The sequence below is a fragment of the Electrophorus electricus genome, chromosome 14, assembly GCF_013358815.1.
Source record: "Electrophorus electricus isolate fEleEle1 chromosome 14, fEleEle1.pri, whole genome shotgun sequence".
Taxonomy (NCBI): Eukaryota; Metazoa; Chordata; class Actinopteri; order Gymnotiformes; family Gymnotidae; genus Electrophorus; species Electrophorus electricus.
In genome coordinates, this window is record NC_049548.1 from 8,238,200 (window position 1) to 8,262,031 (window position 23,832).

The 23,832-nt window shown below is 37.7% G+C and overlaps 1 protein-coding gene across 2 annotated transcripts in view; it reads right to left on the reverse strand.

The window, feature by feature from the left end:
* Positions 1-269: 269 nt before the first annotated feature.
* The window catches only part of LOC113576455 (cadherin-12), a 91,419-nt gene continuing 67,856 nt past the window's right edge, over positions 270-23,832 (reverse strand). The window contains exons 7-12 of one of the 2 annotated variants that reach the window (XM_027008526.2): positions 17,986-18,239; positions 15,308-15,444; positions 9,357-9,478; positions 7,213-7,330; positions 4,444-4,695; positions 270-881 (exon numbers count right to left, since the gene is read on the reverse strand). In XM_027008526.2, coding sequence (XP_026864327.2) covers positions 343-881; positions 4,444-4,695; positions 7,213-7,330; positions 9,357-9,478; positions 15,308-15,444; positions 17,986-18,239 — 1,422 coding nt within the window. In that variant the 3' untranslated portion in view covers positions 270-342. Of the gene's footprint in view, positions 882-4,443; positions 4,696-7,212; positions 7,331-8,554; positions 8,631-9,356; positions 9,479-15,307; positions 15,445-17,985; positions 18,240-23,832 lie in introns of those variants that run through there. The other variant, XM_035533836.1, reaches the window with a different exon arrangement.

Here is a 23,832-nt window from a genome sequence, read left to right on the forward strand (position 1 = left end):
AAAACCAATTCCATTGAGGCACTTTAAAGATGTTGAAGATTTTTTTAGGTTTCTCTTTCCTCAAGCAATGAAAAACAAGACAGAATAAATATGACCAAATCACAACGTTCATCCATATATAATTGACAGTTTTCTCTCTTTTTTGTTGTAATCTAAACCTCCATAGGCCTTGATCTTAGCAAATGGAGGCAAAGAGGAGCACAACAAAAATCAATCTGAGAATAACAAAACTTTTAAATAGCAAAAAGAAATTACAATTTAAAAATCTGCTATGAAAGTGAAGTAAATAAATAAACCTCTTTTAAGTTCACATTTGTTTTTAAGCCTGCATTGCAGAAATCATCAATGTCTATTTTCGGTGGTGGTGATGGTAGTGCCAGTAACTGTTGACGTGATATTTCTCTGGCTTTCAGAATGCTCTCCAAATATTCCTGCGAGGGTTTTGAATCTGGGTCCCCACTCGCTGAGGTAATCGAAATCCTCTTCTGTTTCATTTAATGATTCTATGGAGCTGAGGCTCTCTACCACAGAGCCCTCCCCTTCGTAAGCATAGGTAGCCAGTGAGTCGTAAGGAGGGGCAGATGTATCGTCGTCGTGCTCCTGGAGCCTTTGGCTGATGAAGCTCTGGATGTCTGCACTGTCCTGTGAGGCAATGGGTGGGCGAGGGGTAGATCCAGCCTCAGGTTTGACATCGCGCCGAAAGAGGTTCTCCTTAATGGCTTTGGGGTTTCGGAGGGTGCCCAGGTCAAAGGCGTGTGTGTCCTCCTCGCCACCGCCCTCATCATCATAATGGATAACGTTGTCTCGAATGTCCTCTTTAGACGTCATCAGAGTTTCCTTTTTCTTCTGCCTTCGCACTCCCACGTAAAGGACCACAATCACTGGGGGGGGGGGGGGCAGCATGTAAATGCACTCATAGCTCACAGTCATGTAGATTAAACATGTAACCCTATGTGAAGGACCATAATCACTAGTTAGGACCAATGACATCAAATATTTCTCCCTCAGGAATCAAAGAAACCATCTTGCTTTGTTCTTAAGAGTTTTAGGTAATTTGAAACAATTTCTAGCGTCATCTCATATTTAACAACAGGCTGGCACCAGAGATATGGAGGAAGATGCGACTTATGAGGCAGACTCCTCAAGCCACCATGTGTGAGCACCACTGATAGGCACAGTTGGGCCTCTCTCTCTTTTCTCACTTAGATCCTACTAAGAGAGCACTGCACTGTCTGGCTACAATCTGGTAAATATAGATGTATGTTTTCATGAGCACTAGGTAGACTATGCAGTACTCAGTGCGTGGGCAGTCAGTCCTTTTCATCTAACAGGGGAGAACAGATAAGTGGAGAGGAGAAAGAGGGAGGGACACACACACAGAGCAGGAAGGACTACAGACAGACTACAGATGTAGTAGTACATTGTGGAGATGCATTTTGGGATGAAGGTATAAGTTTATAATAGTGTATGTCAAGGCTGGTATAGTATTTACACTTGGGGTTGGTGAAAGAGACAAAACATGGCAGCAAAATAAATAAATAAATAAATAACTGGGGTGTTTATGTCTTCTTGTCTGTGAGTATGTGGTTGTAGAACGACAACTCCCCCAAGTGACAGACATCCACATTACAACACTCACTCCTGTTGGCTTATATCAAATGTGTTTTGGTGTGTATATGGGGGTGTACTTTATTCAGATTATGTGTGTCCCAGGGTAGGCGGGCATGCCACTGATGCCTTTTCCTTGGTCAGGCTGATCCATGACTGTGTTTGTTATGGTTTCCGCCCCAGAAGTGAAAGTGGGTCATGCTGAGAAATAGAGCACCTCTAATGGTAGGGTCTCTCTCTCTCTCTCTCTCTCTCTCTCTCTCTCTCTCTTTTTCTCCTGCCCACTTGCTCAACATATTCTGGCTCTTCTCCTGTGTATGTACCTATGTATACAGTCACTAATTTTGACTGGCACCTCTCACAAGGACATGGTGTAACTGAAACAGCCTAATGTGCCAGTCTCTTTCTCAAGGGCATTTGAGACAGAGAGACAAGCCTGCTTTTACACATCTGTGATAGTAGCCTGTCCAAAACAGACCAGTCATGTGAGAGTGCGAAAGTGAGAGGGCTTGAGCTATAATTTGGAGGTTTTATCTAGGTTAAGGATCAAAGAATCATTTTAATTGAAACACATGCTTATTCATTTTGTGTCTGAGCACTTTCAATGTAAACATACACATACACTTTAAACATAGCCTGAAAAAATATCATGTTATGTAATAAAACATCCCTACGCAAAGGGAAGTGGGATTCAGACAGTTTTGCTTTAAGAAAATAATGCATCTTAGTTTTCCCTTGCACACCCTGGGCACGGCAGTGGGCATAAACTTCATACATTTTTGTATGTGTCCTTTTCTGTGTGCGCAAGCTCACTTTGCTGAATATATGCAGGCAGCTATTACTGGATTATTACTGGGTTATGAGAGGTTGCTGATGGAATGGGATTAATTTCTGTGGCAGTAAGGATGCATTATATGAACCGCCGCCATAAATGCTTTTAGAGTGTAGCCCCATAGATTGCAGAGTCTTCCATGACACTAGTGAGATTCTAGCATGGTCTGTTTGCACTGGTACATTGAGTTGTTCATAAAACATGTTCAAGGTGAAGTTTTAGCAGGCTGAATTTCAGCTCTGAGTGCTAGAAGTGTGTTTTTGACTCATTAGTTATATACCTAAATTAGGTATATCATCAGCATGTTAATATTTTGTTATAATAGCTGTTCTGATATATGGAATAGAGTCAAACTTGAAAGGTTTGTTTTTGATTGTTCACCTTAAGGTTATTTGCAGAGATGAAACTGCAGATTCTGATGGGAAACTTGCTACTGATTCAGTGAGGTTCAGGTTAGTTTTGGCCCATCTCAGGTTAAGTTAGGTTCAGATGAGTACTTAACACATTTTTCTGAGAAGGGTCTAGTTTAATGATGAACTACTGTACCCCAAGCAATAAACGTTTCCTGTTCTATTCCTTATGTAGACAAGCTTATGTGATCTTTGCAAAGAGCTGGTCTTTTTGTTTCTCTGATATACATTTTAAGTTTTATATATAATTGCATAATTTAGTAACTCATGTCATGACCACCCAGTAATGAAACTTGGGGGTGTTTTATATAAATCTCACTGGGAGAGAAATCACATCAGATAGTGGCACAATTTTCTATGCTATGGCTGATATCACGGTGTGTAACTAATGAGTGTATTTTAATTAACCTAGGTTGGAATGTTCCAGAAAACAGCACTCTTTATTTTGATCCACACAATGATTCTTCCATCCAGAAACATGTTGGATTGTAGCCTTTGAAGCCCAGACCTTCAAGGCAGCTTCTCGTAGTCAGCGAAAATAGCCTAATGGAGAAATTAAAAAAGCAAAATGCCAAAATTACAGCATTTTAAAAAAGTCCCAGTCTCTAGTGAAGTGTACTAAACTATACTTTTCTTCCTAGTCATAATCCTGAAACCCAAAAGCAGTACACAGGAATTTCTTCCAAGTCTGCACAACAGTGCCTGGTTCCACTAATGTTCTCTCCTTCTCAATTAGAGCCTAATTAGTGAGATAAGGTGTTTTACCTGTAGACTCAGTAACCCTTGATGGGTTCACTTGCACAGCCATGATCTCCAGCTTTAGTGAGTATGTTTATATACTGACTTTTTCATCAACCTAAATGAATTCATTCCAAATGAAGACTTTAATTGAACTTTTTATATGCATCCTAAATGCATTAATCCACTGAATGTATCTGTGTACATCTAATATGTAATCCAAACGTTTTGGGCATGTGAGGAGCTTCACTTAGTGTTATGGTTTCCATAACTGTGAAACTCTCCTTGGAATTTCTATAAGCATATGTGAATGATGCAGGGTACCTATGTTTTGGAGGCTCAGGCAAAACCTTTCAGCTTTTGCAATAAAAAAAAAAGTTATTTTTGCTTTTTTCAGCAGAACAGTAGCTGCCACCATATTTGTTGTTTAGCATGAAGCAAATGTTTTGATTATGATAAGAGCTGGACTCACAGGTTTACATAGCTAACATTACTTTTTACTGATGGATGGTTTGCTGAAAGACTACACTACCTTTTACTATCGGAGGTAAATTCAATTTGGTTTGAGTACATTAGGATTGCTATTTTCCTACAGAAGTGTTATAATAGTTTTGTATTCTGATCAAGATATGAATCTGATCACTAAAGGAATAATAGGCCATGTGTAAACAAAGCCAATAAAGTCGAGCAAAAATGGCAGGCTGTTAACTCTTAGCTGATGTGGCATACCATATAAGCACAACATGACCATCTGTGTGCAAAAATAGCCATGTGATTATATGTGATTATATCAAGTTTCATGAGGGTTTAAACTGCTTGTGTTCCTTCTTTGGTGACTGCCAGTATTTCACTCACCCAACAGTATGATGATGCAGAGCAGAATGGCGATCAGGGCCCCAGTGCTGAGGCCCACGGGGAGGAAGATGGCTTCAGCACTGCAGGTGAGCAGGGAGCCCTCAGAATCGCAGCCACACACACGGATGGTTAGAGTGCTGGTGCTACTCTGTGCCGGGTAGCCGCCATCCTCGATCACCACCGGGAGGCGGTAGATCTCCTGAGAGCGGCGCCGAAAACCAGTCCGCAGCGTCACGATCCCTGCAGTGTTGTCTGGGTTCATGTGAGGTGGGAAGAGAAGCTGTCAAGACTTGGGACATGTTAATGTTTGCTGTATTTTTCACTAAATTCCATTAAATGCTCAAAATCCTAAAGGAGAAAAAGGAGTTGGGTTGATAGAAAGCTTCTTAAAGGGAGACTAATGGAAAAATGGACAGCCATACACTTCAGAATGGATCTTGGCCAGTGCATCACATAGTTCTTAAGGATTTTAATAAAGATTGTATAAAAGTAAGCAGTGTGTTAATGCTTTCCCAGAGTGTCATGCTTGCCTGTAATTGGAAGGCAGCATCACTGTGTATCTGACCACAGAGGTCACAAATATATTTCCCATGAATGTGAGAACTGTGCAGAGTGCAATGCAATGGCCTGTATTTTTTTTTCCTTTATGAATAGAGAAGTGTCCTCATGGACTGTGCCAAGGTGTTTTAACCACAGAACACTTGTACTCAGTTCAGGTTTCACACTGTATAATTGCAGCACAGTACTGTTTTCATAAACAACCATCCTCCTGCCCATAACTCATCTACATGTGCTGGAATGAATGGGTATAGCTTTCTTGAGGGCTCATGCCCTTTATCTGACCCCAGACCTGCAACTGCTAAAGGGATGCTGAATAATGGACGTGGTGTTGAGTTTGGCCTTGGATTCAAGAGGTGTAACAACTGTGCTGATTGTCAGTGGAGTAACGATGAGAGGTTGTTTCCAGACAATGGCCTGAAATGACTTCTTTGTGCCCTTAATTGATGTGCTTGACCAGGGTCAGAATGATTTCCCATTCAATGCCCTCTGATAATGAAAACAACCATTAAAAAAAACTAAATCCCAGGCATGCCTTTTCTCTTTGGTATTCATGTCAGGGTGTCTCTGGACATATGAGTCTGTGCTGTGGCATGCATTCAGTGTCTGTGGCCACATTAAAACATGACTGAACTTCTGAGCTTTTTGGATCCTTTCATGCATTAAACATAATTTTCTGGATGTGGTACCACCTGCACAACTTGCGTACTTGAACAATAATCTGTTTTCCCATTTTCAGACTATTTTTTCAAATACACATGGTCATTTTCTTATTTTCTATAATTATTATTATTTTTTTAAATAGTTTTCCTGCTTCAGGCAAGCAGGCATTCACACTGAATACCATGAGATTTACTCCAGAGGACATGTAGTCGTCATTGTCAAACTTGAGTGTGAAATCTAGTCTGTACCAGGCATTTATAGTTTTGCCTATATGATTTATAAATGCAATGTCAGAATCTTCATATACACTATATTGCCAAAAGTATTCGCTCATCTGCCTTCGCACGCATATGAACTTGAGTGACATCCCAATATTAATCCATAGGGTTTAATATGATGTTGGCCCACTATTTGCAACTTTTAGGAGTGTGTTTATGGGAATTTTTTACCATTCTTCCTGAAGTGAGGTCAGACACTGATGTAGGAAAAGAAGGCCTGGCTTGCAGTCTCCATGCTAATTCATCCCTAAGGTGTTCTATCAGGTTGAGATCAGGACTCTGTGCAGGCCAAGCAAGTTCTTCCACACCAAACTCGCTCATCCATGTCTTTATGGACCTTGCATTGTGCACTGGTGCGCAGTCATGTTGGAACAGGAAGTGGCCATCCCCAAACTGTTCCCGCAAAGTTGGGAGCATGAAATTGTCCAAAGTCTCTTGGTATGCGGAAGCATTAACAGTTCCTTTCACTGGAACTAAGCCCAACTCATGAAAAACAACCCCACACCATGAACACCAAAAAATGTAAATGTAAATCAAACTTTACACTTGGTACAATGCATTCAGACAAATACTGTTCTCCTGGCAACCGCCAAACTTAGAGTCATCCATTGGATTGCCAGATGAAGAAGCATGATTCATCATTCCAGAGAACACATCTCTTAGAGTCCAGTGACTGCGTGCTTTACACCACTGCATCTGACACTTTCCATCGTGCTTGGTGATGTAAGGCTTGTATGCAGCTGCTTGGCCATGGAAACCCATTCCATGAAGTTCTCTACACACTGTTCTCGAGCTAATCTAAAGGCCACATGAAGTTTGGAGGTCTGTAGTGATTGACTCTACAGAAAGTTGGCGAACTTTGTGCACTATGCGCTGACCCCGCTCTGTCATTTTATATGGCCTATCAGTCCGTGGCTGAGTTGCTGTCATTCCCAGTCGCTTCAACTTTGTTATAATACAGTTGACTGTGGAATATTTAGTAGCAAGGAAATTTCATGACTGGACTTGTTGCACAGGTGGCATCCTATCACTGAACCACGCTGGAATTCACTAAGCTCCTGAGAGCGACCCATTCTTTCACAAATGTTTGAAGAAGCAGTCTGCATGCCTAGGTGCTTGGTTTTATACATCTGTGGCCATAGAAGTGATTGGGACACCTGAATTCAATAATTTGGATGGGTGAGTGATTACTTTTGGCTATATGGTGTATATTTGAAACACACTATGGTGCCAGCCTTGGAGAGAGCAAGAGCGAGAGATAGTGACTTACTGCCAAAGTCTTTTATGGTGAAGTTCTTGTTCTTCATCCCTTCCTGTGGTAATCTGAAGGAAAACATCTGTCCTGACATTGGAAGGTCCTGGTCTTTTGCACTGATGACCTGAATCACCTATGGATGCATAACTTGCTTCAGTAACGTTGTTTTAATTTTGCCCCAGAATTTGCCTCATTCTTATATTGTGGTGGAGAAAATGTGATATAGTATTGCGCTGTATTTTAGACTTTGGTGAGCACTGACATTCCAACACAGGTTCACTGCACATGTTTTTATAGACTTTGAGTTTGATAGTTATGTTATCAATAATGTTGACTATGCAGATATGTTTGAGTTTGTGGTAGCTCGGTGGTTAAGGTACTTGATTTGTAATCAGATGGTTGCTGCCAAGTTGCCACTGTTGGGCCCCTGAGCAAGGCCCTTAATCCTCAATTGCTCAAGTTGTACTCAGTCATAATTGTAAATTGCTTAAAAGCATCAGCTAAATGCCATAAATGTAAATGTAATGTTGGAGAGATATGATGTATGTTAATTCATGTCTGAATGGACAAAACAGATGCATGTATTAATAGATACAAATTAATTTGTATATATCAGTTAAGTTTCATTTTTGTATGACCACACACACCAATGCATTTAAAAAAAAAAAAAAGATAATCTTTATATACATTTTTTTTTCCAGATGTTTCAGAGAGGTTTTAATTTAGTCATGTTTTCTTGCACCCTGCGGTACCTAGTAACCTTTAGTAGATCAGTATAGCCCTCTGTGTGAACATATTGCCACAGCCAAGCTTATGAATGCATAACTTGTCTGCAAATTATGAAGAGGCAATTACTGTCTTCTTCAAAGAAATGTTACTTTATCTCTTTGTACTAGGATTTATTGGTGATCAGCACTTCTTAAAATTATTAAAGATGGTGCAGACATCAACTACTGGAGGACATGTAAGCAGTGAGTGTAAATAACCTTTCAGTACTGTTGTCAGAGGGTGCTTCATGGTCTTTTGTCCCTGTGATTCTGTTTGTATGTGTGCATGTGTCCATGTATGGTACTCTCTGTTTATGAATGTTTTGACAAATGAGTCCTCACAGAGCACATGCTCTGCTCCCTGGTGCCCTGTCTGATATTGCAGTCTCCCCTGTGCTGTAATTACACACATCCCAGATCCTGGACTCCACTGCTCATGCCTTCTCCAGGCCCACCCCACTCTTACCATCACCTGCCGCCAGGCCTGTGGGCTGTGTTGTGAGCTCCACAGGTGTATGCAAAACAAAGCAATTAGTGCCACACTAATGCATCGCTTATCCATACAAGGCCGTCCAATCGCACGCCTCCATCAACCCATGCTGCTTGGGCATCTGATCACTGCTGTGCAGTTCATCATCTCAGCAAGCTACATAATTGTGTCAAACCCTGAAATCCAAACACCAAACAGCCATTGCTAATCTCACTTAAAACATGTTGGAAGCCAAGACTAGGACACCGGCAGTCAATCCTTCATTCAAGCACTGTAGTAAAATAATGTTGAGAAGTGCCGCAATCGGTTCTTTTGGGTAATTAATGTATGTACATCCATATACATATACACAAGCAACCCCCTTGCTTGATTTAATACCATCGTTATTTAAGCATGGTAAGGCCTCTTTGCCTGGTGATCACATTTTTTCTCTGGAGAGTAGTTGTTCTTGCCACCACCAGAATGGCTTTTCCAGCCAGACTATAACAGTTTCAGGTGCTATGGAACCAATAATGTTACATTTCAGCCTTCCAGACAGGCATGAGGATGGGCAAAAGACCAAATGATTTGATTAATATTTTTTGCTCTAACTTTGGGTTACTCTTATTAGAAGCATCATTTTTAGTATAAACAGGCATTATGCACAAATTTACCATTACTTTGAGTGATTTCATTCACATTCTGAGATGCTCGAGCAAACACACACAGAGCTGTCTTAACATTTTAATGATTGTGCTGGTGTTATACATCGTCTTAAATGGCTCGTTAGTCAGAAATTTTTTTTTTTCATGCATTCTCTCGCTTTCTTTCTCCCTTACACACACTTGATCATGCATTGGCTTTGTGCATATATGTGAATAAGAGAGAAGCATACATTTTGGTAATGAATGACCCTCTCTCACCTGTCCCAGTTTGGCACCTTCACACACAAAGGTCTCGTAAGGTATAGCAAACTCTGGTGGAAACTCATTAATGTCCAGGACGTGGACTGTGACTGCCACTCGGCTGGTCTGCACCGGGTTTTCTAAAACAAGGGGAAAACACATGCAGTTAAACTTTGCACAGACTGCAATTTTTAAAAATAGCAGTTTTTCTTCAGTGATAATTTGTTAAGTGCTAGCATTTAAACTCGACAAAAATGAATGAATACGAATAGATGAATTAAAAACTTTGACAACTACCACAAATATATTTTCTACAAGTAAATTTATTGAAAGGTTCTATGAAGTAAAACTCCACATTACACAACTCCATATTACACAACTATTAATTACACTGTAATGTACTATATCAATATGTAATGAAGCTTGTTGCTGTACCTACTCTTCTACATCGACAGTTCACAATGTTATAAGCTCAGACAATTAGTGTGCTAGTAACTCAGAACTATACTCTAATAAAAGTACAGTTACACTGTAAGAACTGGGTGTTTTAAGACTGCATTATTAGAAAGACTTTAGAATGTTCTGTTTAATCAGAACTCAGAATTGACAACAAGCAGAACCTGGCTTCTGGGTAATAAAAATTATTTAAATAATTGATATGTAACTACATACATAGTGTATTCTGAAAACTAGTTGAAAATTATAATTATAACCATAGTATAATAAGGGAACATAATATAATTATATATGAATCATAATAAAAATACCATTATTAGCTGATCTGATAATATATGTCCATAGTGTGTATGCTCTGACACAAATGTGATTCTAGAGCACAGATATTTGCATTTCAAGAGGACAATGATCAAGTGTTGCTATATCCCAGTATTTGCTATAAAAAAGACTTTGATGCAAAGCATGTCTTTTAGGGAAGGCACACAGGTCAGGCCTGGCACTTACTTCAGGGTTGGAACTAAACTGCAGTGCAGTAGATCTCAAGGAGCAGAGCTGGGTGCCCCAGTGCAGTCTAAGGAGCCAGCATGAAATTTGTTAATAGTGTATTGCTGACACCATGTGGCCATATTCAGAAAGCTTGTTAGAGCCCTGTTCTTGCTGTAAGGGAGAACATGGTAAGATGGGCCAGAGGATGATTTGACCCACCACCTGTATCTGGGCAACCATGCACTGTTTTGACATGGCCCTAAATTTAGTTTGCATTCTCCGTTACAATCTCTTTGTGGAAGGAACAACTATGTTGATGAAGTGGTAGGCATATATTTCACAAGAAAGTTTTTTGCCTGTCAGTTGTTTTTTTTTTTTGGTATATCAGGTATAATCAGATCTCACATCAAGCATAATTTCTCTCATTTTAAAAAGCTATATTATATATGTTGAATTATCATTCTGTAAAAACATGTCACTAAAATAGAAGTGTAGCTATAGCTGCCAGACTAACACTTTTCCCAAAAATGGTGGCTGTGGCATAAACTGAACCAGAACCTTGGGGATAAGTTGAACTGGAGCTCCATCTGACCCTCCTCATGTTAAGTCAGACATTAAGTGAATCTAAGTCGGATATTTGGTGTTTTAAATTGGTGTTGCATCCTAACAATGAATAACTGACATTATGTTTCATATTTTAGGTGTTGTATCTGAACAGCTAACATGCCACATAGCTAATTACAGAAGAAAAAAGAGATAGGGCCTCCACATCCCTGGGGAGCAACACTTCAAATCTGTTGAAGCAACAACTTCAACACTTTGCATATCCCTGCATCCTACATGCATGGAATATTGAATAATTTCTATAATTTTCTATGACTGATTGCTGTCATAATTAAGTAGGCCTACTTTTTGTTAAAAAATTAGGCTAAAATGTTATTGCTATTATATCAAACATACAGTGGGCAGTGTACACAAAGTGGATGTTCCGCACAAAATAAAAGTTTCATTAATTTTAAAATTGCCATGTCTATTTCCTAATCCTAAAGACTTGGTAAACCATACTCATCTTTCAGAACTGTTAACAAATTATTAATTTATATTTATTTCATGAACACCAACTCTATCAATTAACCCTCCCATTGTACTATGAATAATATTTGGAATTATATAAAATGTGGTTAATACAATAATTAGTAACTTTTTTTCTGTGATGGCTCATCTTACCCTATACAACTTGTGTTGTAAGCAGTAGGTATATTCCTGTCTCGTATTCCCTTGGCTATACGTTGACTTAAGTAAAAAGCAGCTCATCTTACCCCACTCTCCCCCAAGTCTGTTACCCCCAAAAGAGCAAAAACCTTTCATTTAAAAAACAAACAAACAAAGAAGAATCATCTTAAAATGCGAGATTTTAATATGAATGATGTAGAAGATTTAATTTGTCTGATTCCCATCATGTATATACAATGATAATATAAATGTAAAGTAGGTCTAAGCAAATGCCCTGATTAAATAACACATTGCATGTTGTGGTTATAAACTTAACTATAAACAAATGGCATATTGGACTGCTTGCCATTATGATTTATGATTGGTTCTACGTATCTCAAGGGATGAGATTTTTGAGCTGGCTTGGGTGATGCCCAGGACTGACCCTTCCACATATTTTTTGCGCTGTTGTTGCTATGCTGTTATGTGACTGTCTAGAATGGAATGAGATTTACATTTGATTATTCTTACTTTGCCTGCCTCAGAGGAAGGATTTAATTCCACACTGGTGGTAACATGAATATTACATGGAAACTGAGGTTAAATTGATCCTACTAAACATGTGATATGAGTGCTTTGTGCATATGTACTGCATATGTATGGATTGCAGTATAAATGCTGTGATGACTGACTATGCAGTGCAAGGGGGCCTCAGTGTGGAATGAACTTTTATGGATTTATCTGTGATATGAGCTTCGGGTGGCTAAAGGACTGGCTCAGAGGCTAGGGGATCTATGTTCATCCCCTAGGGTCACATATACAGCTTTTGGAGGACCTTGATGAAGAAAAGCAATATTCCTGGCAAGATAGAGGTGTGGGTGAGTGTGCGCATATTTGTGTTTGTGTGGGTATGTGTACGTGGTTGTGTGTGCTTTAGAGGTCTTGCTGTCATAGTCTCATGTCACACTTGCTTTAGTCTGGAACTGTTCCATTCAACATTTTATATGCAAATTCCATTACAATAAACAAACTTGTGAGACTTACTTGTTGTTAAGCATCAACTGCTCCCTGCTTTCTTGTGAATATCTTTTTGTGTTACGACAAGAATTTTGAGACTTCCTGTTTGACGTAATATTTATGTCAAAACAGGAAGCATCAAATTGAAATTGGCACAAATAAATAGCAATATAAAAATAATGATGCAAACTCAATCTTTTATAAATTATGTATCTAACACCTAAAGTAGCTACAATAAATCCCAATAAATGTGAAAGATGGCTGTGATATCTGACACATGACTGAATGTCAGTAGTACAAAATTGCAGGACACTGCCAGCAGTCTTAGATCCAGGCAAGTGTTGCCAGGACAAAAAAATTGTTGGTGCACTTTTCCAACCGTTTTAAGTTCAACTTCAAAGTTCAAAAGGCTTTATTGTCATTTCAGCTATATACAAGTACACAACAAAAACGAAACAATGTTTGTCATACTTATTAGGCAGAAAATCATTCACCAATGCCTCTGTTTCTTTTCCTTTAGGGCAGTAATAAAGTAACAGATAATTAATGGGTTAACATAATTCATGCGGATATATCTTGTGTTGTAAAATGGAGGTTTAGAGTGTGGGAACATACTAATTTGAAGCTTTCAGAACAATAATATTTGTGCTCTGTATCCCATTTACATCTTGAGCTACATTTAGGACTTATAAAAAAAGGCGTTTCTTTTTTTAAAATGTGTGTTAAATAATTTTAGTACTGTCCTGTTAATCCATGCTGTATTTCATATAGACAATGGCCTTTTTACATGCTCTATAGGACCAAATTCAATTATACTATTTTATCCACTAGATGGCATAGTAGATTGATATGGGAAATCTGCATTTGTGCTGCATTGCATTAGTCATTGTGAAAGAATTAGAACAGGGGTATTAAAATCATGGCCTTCAAGGTCTACATAATAGATTTTCGGCCTACCTTTTACCTAGGAGCCAGGTTTGATGACAATGTAGCCAGCAGTTATATTAACTGCTCAATTAACCACCAGTGATTACAAAATCCAGGACTAGATTTTGATATGAGGTCCAGATTTGAGTACCAGTGAATTATGAGTGTGGGGACAAAGGCCATCAGATGTCAGATAGCCCATGCTGCAGTTTTGTTCTGTGCTGATGAAGAATAGCCATTTATTTTTGATGGGTAGTTATCTGTTATTAAAAATCACACCACATTTTATGTTGAAGAGATAAAAAAGAGAGCAAGGGAAAAAAATTAAAGTCGACCTGCCTACTAGCTTCTAATTAGCTTCATGAAGGCAAAGCGCGCACACACACACACACTTGCTTAAATAGCAGTTTGGGTCTGAGGAGCTCAGTTCTCATTACCAGCAACAAGTATAATAATATTTTAGGCAACAGTGCTGACTCATCTGCTACCATCAGCATTATTATTTTTGATTTCATATCATGTGATCTTGCAACATCTGGAGATGAACCTGGCTTGGAATTTTAAATAAGAAGGGGGGGGAGGGGCTCTTCAGATGTAGACAAACTGTATTTATTTGTTAATTTGGCAGGACATATTTTACCTCTTAATCCCTACAGAGAAGGATGTCACCATGAAGCTTTATAACACATTTAAGTTCTTCACACTGATGCTAAACTAAACTTTATCTGTGTGATTTCAAAGAATGACACCAAACTGATATATTACAAAAATTATATAGACCACTGAATATCTAGAAATCTAATGACAAATGTATGTCAAGTGTTAATCAATTCTTCTTTGAGCTCCACCTTCATAAGATAGACTTGTTCAGGAATTTCAAATTCATCAGTTCAAATTTAAGATAAATTCACTTATGGTTGTCTCCTTACAAGATCACATCTGACAATTCTTGATAAAGATTAATTTCTTTCAGTTTTTACCAGAAACATTTTATCCGAACATTTTATCATTTCAGTCACTCCTGTATTTTTCATAATCACAAAAGAAGTGCCTAGATGGTCTGCTTGACTCTATTTTAACTTGGTTTCATGTGTGGGGCCTGGGAACAGAATGTAATACTCTCTGGTAGACACTGATATTTAAAAAAAATACATATTAATAAATGTGAGCTCCCCACATTGACTGGACAATTCCCATTGTAGCAGAGTACCAAAGTTTTACAGGTCTGGTTCATACAAAGTCTCCCATCAACTCAGCAAATTAGCATTAACAAATCACAATTAGCATATCAGTACCATAACCTTGAGAGACAGTTAGTAATGCTTGTTACCATAGTGATAAGAGCTCAACTTTTAATGACCTCTCATCCCTATTCTATCTTAATGAATGTGGAGTGCAGCGTTTGTAATTTATATTGAGCACCACAGAGCTTTAAAAAATAATGACTTTGTTAGAGGATTTGATGACTTGATGTCAGTGAATTTGTGTCCTTTTGTGGCACAAACACAATTAGATGATGTTTGATGTGGCTAATGGCTTCTCAAATTAGCACTACAATCTCCTAACATATAGTGTAAAAAATTGGTTTGTCATTGACACTTGGAATATCTGGAAAGATGAAGCAGAAGTGATTTGTATAATCAAACTAGAAAATAGAAACCCTTAATCACTCAACAGTTAAAGGACATAGGGCAGAAAAGTTACATTTGTGAGGTCAAGAAAGACACTATGCCAATGAAACACATTCAGAGGAGTCATATTTTGTGGCTCATCATAAATAGCATTGAGACTAGATTCACTATTGATTGTATGAAATCTAATATTTCTTGATTGTAACAAGAATGGAACTTGGCTGAAGGGGGCATACTTACTAACTTTTGTTGCCACAACTGTAATGTTGTGTTGGGCTATACTTTCCCTATCCAGCAGCTCATTGGTGGAAATGGTTCCTTTCACAGGGTCGATCTCAAAGAAGCTGTCAAGGTCACTCTTCCAGTCAATTGAATACCTATTGTAGGGATAGAATAAACATTGCATTGAATTAAATAAATAAATGGAAGGGACATGTTCACTATGAAATTTTTATGACTTTCATATTATTGATAAACCCCAATAATTTTTTTTTTATTCATTTTTACATTTGTCAAATGTTCTGTAATATTTGACCATAACTGGAAGTTTTGTTGCATCACTCCTTGGCCCTGATGATCACCATCTTGTTTTGCTCAAGTTATAGACTTTTACTCAGGCTCACAGCTTCAGTGAATCAGACCCAAACATTTTGTGTACATAAGATTTGGGAGATACTATGTTAATTGATTTCATGATTTTTAATGTCTATTTTGTACTTTAATTTATATGTGCCGAACTCTTGCACAATGTTTTAATGACACAGATTATATAAATATTAGCAGACTGAACGTCTAGTTATCTGTTATATTACTTGTAATATAGGTTGCATGGTTTCTACTTAGACCATTTATTTTAATCAGACCTGGGCCTGTTCTGAATTTTGGTTGATTATTCATGCCTTTATTCCTTCACAGTGGTTTCATCCCATCTAGTTTTCCTATAAAATGTTGACAGTCTTAAAATAGCCAACAATTTCCACATCACTGATGATGAAGGACCTCTTTCTCATCTTTTAGAACTGTCACTCTCACCATTATGTCATCATATTTCTAGCAGGTTTCAGTCTGAAGCACACTAGCTCACACAGCAGCATAGAGAGCAGATAAAACATTCAAGCAAACAGTCTCACTGGTCTGGGGTTTATTCAGAATCTGCTGCTTGTAGTGATTTGTGAACTGGTGATCACCTCAGACTTCCACTGCAACAGCAAAATTTTATTAGACTACAAAAATTACCAGCAGCTATCTTTTGATTTATGTAGTGGTCTATACTATAAGAACATGCTCTTAATACTTATTAATTGTGGTACTCATAGAAATATACATTATTCTATAGGAAATCTGTATTTCTGGACCATTCTATGGTTAAGAACAATGAATGATTCCTATATCAGATAATGACTGAAAATAACTGTTAATGTCCTTAATTTTAGTGCAAGAATGTACAAAACAGTCTCTACTACCGTTAATGTAAGCTAAACTAAAAAAAGAGGGCAATACAAAATGTAAGCCTCTCTTAAGCATTAAAAAGCAAATGAACAGATAATAGTTCTCTAAAAATAAACCATGGCAAATAAAAACAACAACATATTGCATTTGGAATTACTTCACAAGCCTGTCCTTTGTCCATTTCATGTAGCCTGCAATAAACAGTTTAGAGCAAATATTTTAACTGCAATGAGTGTGTTGAACAATTTTTTCATAGTTGGTGTACATATCAGTTCTTACTGTGCTTAGACTTGCATGAAAGACCATAATATACAATGAAAAGCATATTATAAAATTAATACTTTAGTATACAATACACATACTGCTGATGTGCCAGTTAATTAAATAATTATTCCCAGTAATGGAAGGTCTGTGCATTTCATATGTCCATTAATAAATTACACTATGACAAATTTTATAATATAAGGTTTTCTGGAAATCTTTGTATAATGGAACTCAAATGAGAAATTTGTAAATAGGGATGGATTTTGTGATTTTCTATATGAATGCTCACAATAATGCCACATTTACACTACAAGGACAAACAAAATTTATTATATATTGTATATAACTAAAGTGTAACAGTCAAAATCCAGTCAAGAATTTGTGAGTCTTTATTCATGAAGGAAATCAGGCCTACATTGGAAGCAGTGCTCATATGAAAGGAAGTACTCAAGGTCAGTATTTGAATTTGTGCCAGGAATCTGTGTTCATGAGTCCATTTCTAAAAAAACAAAAAAACAAAAAAAAAAAACAAAAAAGAAACATCCCTTTCACCACTTTAGCTGTGAGGAAGAAGGTTTAAAAGGAGTTAGAGGAACTTGTGATTTGCAGGTGATCAAAAAACACTTTAGCTGTTTTCCTCTTTCTAGTGGCATGCAGTGGATGAGTTCGCTCTGACTTTAAAAGCTTTGCTCTCCATGCATGAGGGCACATTTGGAACCATTGTCTTGTGGTGAGTAACTGACTCTCCAAAGAACAATACCAACGGTAACACTTCTAAATAATTCAACAGGGCAGACCATGGAAAAATAAAACAAAAAAGGATCTCACAGTATATTTTCATACACATATCCTCTCTCTGTCCGCTCTGTGGTTTTATATTGAATTAAATATTTATATTGTGACTTATATTGGAAGAAAACAACTGTAGGAAATATTTGTGTATTGTTTGGACATCAGTGCAGTGCATCCATGGTAGTGCATCAATTATCAACCAACTTCCATTTTCAGCATGCTTGAATAAAAGCAGAAGTCAGACTGAAAAAAATAGTGTAGAAATAAAGTACAAACTACAAGAAATCTCTTATTTTTAAAATAGTCTAACTCTTGTACCTTAGTGCATTTGAGACTACCATTTGCTGAAGTAGCTGTGTCCTGCGCTGTGCTGTTTGTGTGTTATATTCTAGTTCACATCTCTGAGAACATACCTGACTGGGCTGCTTCCGGCATCCAGATCCTGGGCAGTCACTGCTCCAATGATGATGCCTAGTGGTGTGTCCTCATACACATCCATTGTGTACGATGGCTTGGTGAAGACAGGAGGCTCGTCCTCATCCATAACGGTGATTTTGATTGTTGCCATGTCTTTAAATGGGCCGTAACCATGAAATCGTGGGTCTAAGTGTGCATTTGATGCCTCCACTTTAAATGTGTAGGCTTTCTTTGTCTCATAGTCCACAAGCTGTTTGAAAAACAAACAAAAAAAACAAAACAAAGATATAAAGGATGGAAACAAAACAGATAGGCTGTACTAAATGAGTCTGAGAACAGAGAGAAAACTCAGATTCACACATTGTCACAATACCCATATGTCCTGCCACAGGATTATCATGAAGTTTTCCTGATTTGATAGGTACCTTTTGACATTTTCTGAAATTGTGGGATTTTAATCTAAAGTCTCGCAAGATATTTCTTGTGTGTCTTTGTATTTCAATGTGTGATACTGGCTAATGCTTTAAAACATTTTGTCTGAACATTACTCTCATATGATTGGATCCCATTTATTTTTTTACTTTATTTTTTCCTACTTTTTCTTATGTTCTTACAGTTGTTATTTACAATATTGCATATATTTACAGCCTTATATTCTGGTATCACATGCTGGCCAATTAGACACTCATTCACAGTACAATTATAAACTGTGTCTTCAGCTGTGATGTGTGTGTGTGTGTGTGTGTGTGTGTGTGTGTGTGTGTGTGTGTGTGTGTGTGTGTGTGTGTGTGTACACGTGTGCGTGGCTGTGTTGATTATTTTAGTCTTGCTCCACTAATCCAGCCCCACCCTCTTACCACCACAAACCACATTGTTTCAGGATGTCAAATACTGATTGCTGTTTCACCAGCTTCCCAGCTTCTGAAAACAGTTAGTGAGTGAAAAGAAAGCATAAAAGAGAAACCTGCTCTAAGTAACTGCTCCAATATGTCAAAACTGCTCCATGTAACTACTCCAATTTGTCAAAGGCATTGAATGAAAAGAAACAAATATTAATTTATATGAATTCCAAATAATGACTTTTTTATGCAGTTCATTAAACCAATATAATTAATTGATCTTTTATGAGTTACCTCTGGTACAAAGGCGTGTTAATCCTGACACATTGGTAACCAGACAACAATCAGTTGGTATTTAGCAATGTATGCTAACTTTATCATTTGCAGTCTTTCTCCTAATCCAATGTTGCTAATTGGATTCCCACTTAGATGCACCAAAAAAAGAAGTGAAGTTTTAAGCATGTCAGAACACTTGTTTAATTGCATAATACGCTTACTGCTTCTTAAATAATGGATCTGATTATTTGGGGGAAATGAAGTCAAATATTTAACATTAACTGCTCGTTATAAAAGAAAATGGTTATTGTTTAAAAACAGTGGAAATCATCTGCCTGTGTGTCATTGTAGAGGGTTGCTTGTTTCAATTTTGACTTTTTTAAAGGTGCCTCATTGTCTATTGTCTTGTGGTCGTTAACTACAACAGAAAGGTAATTAATTGCCAGAATTAATCATTCTTTCCTGACCCTGACTCTATGAAATAATAATCCTCTGATAATTAGTTGATAACCCCACTTAGATTTCAAAAACCACACTGTAAGTATTGTAAAATGATGCCTACTTGTTCTACACTTGTCATTTAAATGGACCTTACTGTGTAGACCAAACTCTGGCATAAGCCTTGTTTCCTTCTGCCCACAATATTCACTTTAGCCCTGCCCCACCATAAATGGTCAATTGCTATTTAATATTATAAAGTAGGGGTTGGCAACATGTTTGCATCTAAAAACAAAAAAACAAAACAAGAATGTATAGTCATATAAACACAAAGTGTTACCATGTAACCAGTTAATAAAACTTACTTTTCAGTGTGATCCTTGTCCCTGACATTCTTTGCTAAGATGATCCATCTGTAGTGTATATAAGGTTACACAGGCCTCAGAATTGTTTGCACTAAGGCTACTTCATGAGGGTCTGAGGATGGAGTTAATGTGTGAGAAGATCTGCTCACACAGATATGTTGACCCAAATACTGACAGCATTGCCAAGGCAATCTTCTTAAAACAGTTAAATTTCTCTAGAAGTGATGTCCAATACATGAAAAGGCACTGTGCATTTTCTTTGGATGTTTCAGGTGATGTGCGCAGTTCACAAAACCTAATTCACAGAGATGAACTCTGGAAGTCAATCAGTTGCATTTAAAAATCATCAATGCCCATTCATTCAAAAACTGACAAGTCCATGTCTTTCACAATAGTTTTGTCTGGATGTATGAGAAAAGAAAACATTGGTCCATATCTCTGAAAATCTTAAAATATCCTGGACAATTCTGACTCAAGCTTCCTAATGTAAATGGAAATTTTAACTGTGCTGAACAAATGATGAATGGAAATCTCCCTTAAATGTGTGAAATAGCGAAACATATCCTTTTCTATATCCTCTGCATAAACTAAATTTGGACATAAATGTCTTCCACATCTCAAACAGTCCCAGGACTCTTTGTCCAGCTCCCTGCATGCAGACATTGCGTTCATTCAAGTGTTGTAATGACTGTCAAAAACATAAGCTTCTCAAGGTACCTGACATCCTCTAGCTCAGGGTAATGCTGGTCCTTTTCAACAAGAAAGGCTTTGATTGCATCAATGCAGTTCACAAAACTCTCAAGCACTTTTCCACTACTCAGCCACCTGACACAATTTTCACAACTGTTGCCATCACAGTGTTCAGAATTTGACATATTTGCACAGAGATTTTCCTGCTGTATCATGCAGTGGAATTTAAGAACAGGATGCCCAATTGTGTCTTCAATTATTCTGGCAAATCCTTTTTGCTTTCCTGCCATTGCAGGAAATTGTAAGTTGCTTTGGCTAAAAAGTGTCAGTGAAATGTAAAACCTTAGCCCACACCCATTTCTGGCTTTAAATGTAGGTAAATAAAGTAGTGATAAATAAGGTAAATAAATGCAACCACAACAACAGATCTAAATGTTATTTGGTCTTTTCTTTTACAGTGTCAGAAAAAAGCTCAAGAGCCCAGTCTCTATGTTATGGAAGTCTGATTAATGACATGTGAATGCCTCAACATTCCAGATTACTCAGAAATTAGATTAGATTCCAATATGATAAAACATGTTCTGAGAACAGGTGATGGAGAAGGGAAATGGGGGGGGGGGGTGAAATGGAGAAAATAAGTATTTTTGGATATGTGCATGTGTGTGTGTGTGTGTGTGTGTGTGTGTGTGTGTGTGTGTGTGTGTGTGTGTATACGTGCATGTGTCCGTGTGCTCTCACTTTCTGCTCACTACTCCCAGTAGACATGAACGATGATTAAATGTCAGAGGAATCTTTTGTCTTATTGAAGGTTGTGTGGGTTAACCAAGGACGAATGTCAAAGCATCATTGCCCTTTTAACATACGCTACTACCCTGTAGTATCATGCCAATATCCCTAGTTAATGACTTTGCAAAGAGAGAGAGAGAGAGAGAGAGAGAGAGAGAGAGAGAGAGAGAGAGAGAGAGGGAGAGAGAGAGAGAGAGGAAAGGAGCTGGCAAAGAAGAAGATATTGGGGTAATGAAAATGGCTTTTGGGGAGTGTGGGGGGCACTTACACATGTGCACATTGAACATCTATCTGTCCAATGGACATGCATATTTACTCTAGAGAATAGGTTAAAATAGGTCAATATGTTTTGTAGTGCTCCTTTATATCCTATTGGATACATAATTAAGTCTGGTGTTTAAATAATTAATGTAAACCACCCAAAATTGTATTGTCTGAAATCTTTCAAACTAATATGATTCAAAATTGATCAGAAGGATATGAATTCCTAATTGCAACATCTCCCTCACTACCAAAACTGAAGTTTAATTAAATTTGATGTCTTTCAAGCTACATGATCACTTCTAACAAGACAATTATAAGATATATTTGTGTGGCATGTGCATTAACAAAAAAGATATTAGTGTATGAACTATTTCAATTTGAATTATTTTACTTTATTTTATCTTAGAATGTATATCACCTGTTTAAAAAATCTAATTTTGTTCATATATGTTGTCCTCCAACAAAAGACAAAATGTGTTACATGATTTGGCATGTTCCTTTGAACTGTACAATAAAAGTTGTATATATCTGCACCATGAACATCAAAGACCTCGAGTTCGGGCAAGTGTGTGTGTGTGTTTGTGTGTGTGTGTGTGTGTGTGTGTGTGTGTGTGTGTGTGTGTGTGTGTGTGTGTGTGTGTGTGTGTGTGTGTGTGTGTGTGTGAAAGAATGAGACAACTACCCAATTTTGTGTGTGTGTATGTATCAGAGAGCTGAAACGTCACCAAAGTGACACACTTTAAATTCAGGGCTTCATGCTAGCAGCCTCTTTGATATGTTAATGTGCTCCCTCCTTGCACCATTGTGGTTGCCAACAAAGATTTTCAGAAGATCTTGACCTGTCCCATCAACACCTACTGTGGGAATTGAATAATTGTGCATGCATGGCCTCACTCAAGGAGTTGTCCTTGCTTAGGTAAAGATGTTCGGAGCAACATTTCATCGTATCTTCCATATTCAGTGCATAAGTGTGTTTCAGAAATCAAGTAGGGAATTCAATATTAGATGGTATTTTTACTGTATGTTGTGGCTATGTCAGTTTCACGTTTTTTTTGCCTGTCCACATGAAGTACATGTTTAAATATATCTACAACAGCAATGTTACCTAACAAATGTTTTAAAATTCAGATTGCAACTCCTGTGCTTCAATGATTTTTTTAAAATCTGCAGTAATACACAGTATTTAAATGTTTCTTAATCAGCAGTAATACACATTATACAAAAAAGGTTTCTTGAGAAATAGGACATCTCATCAGCTGTGTAAGCTAAAGTGCTGTGCAAGCAAAGAATGTGAAGCAGTTGATCAAATATATTGCTAAATGCTAGGACAAATATGGGTTAAGCAAACTTTTCTAAATAGAATATATAAAAATGTGTTAGTGTTAGTAAATTAATGCCACTAAATGAATCTGTTTTGCTCTTCTCTTTAACTGGTATGTTTATTTACCACTATGTAAATCAGAATTCCATAAATTTTAAGATAATTAATTTTCACTGGTAACTTCACCTGAACTATGATGAAACATATATAGAGCCATCCTAATTTATCTTAATTTAGGCAGAGCACATAGGAATACTTGTTTTGTCGCCAGTACAATAATACTGTAAGGGAACAAGCAGGTGTTGAGACCCCACAGCTTTCTTAGGAATCCATTTTTTTTCATTAAGTAAAAATATGTTTTATTCCTTAAATAAAGTGACATTTCTGAAAAGAAATTTCATACATGAGGGCTCATGTTCATTAGCAGTCACCAGGCCTGTCTAACTCCACGGTCCACAGAACATGTCATCCTGTGAGAAACAGGGTCACTGCACGTGCTGTTGTGCTGTGTTCATGCGTATCAGTCAATGAAAGAAGATTTTCTGTCATCTAATTGCCAAAGCATGCCTGTTAGTGTCCCCGTGATACAGTGCCTCATTCATGGGGAAGCTGTTCACATTGCGATGACCCCTCCACTGCTCTCTGCTGCTTCCCTCTTTTGGAAACTGAAACAAGACGATGCATTTTCAATAAGCTTTGGATATGTTTGTGTTGAGAGTGCTATTACATTAACTCAGCTGCACTTCTTCCTTTCCCCAATAGAGAGAATGAGGAAAGGGATGAAAAATAAGCACGGTGATACACTAAGTGGCAGAATGGCTGGCTTCCTCTGAAGGATTTCTTGAGCATGGATGGCACCTTTGT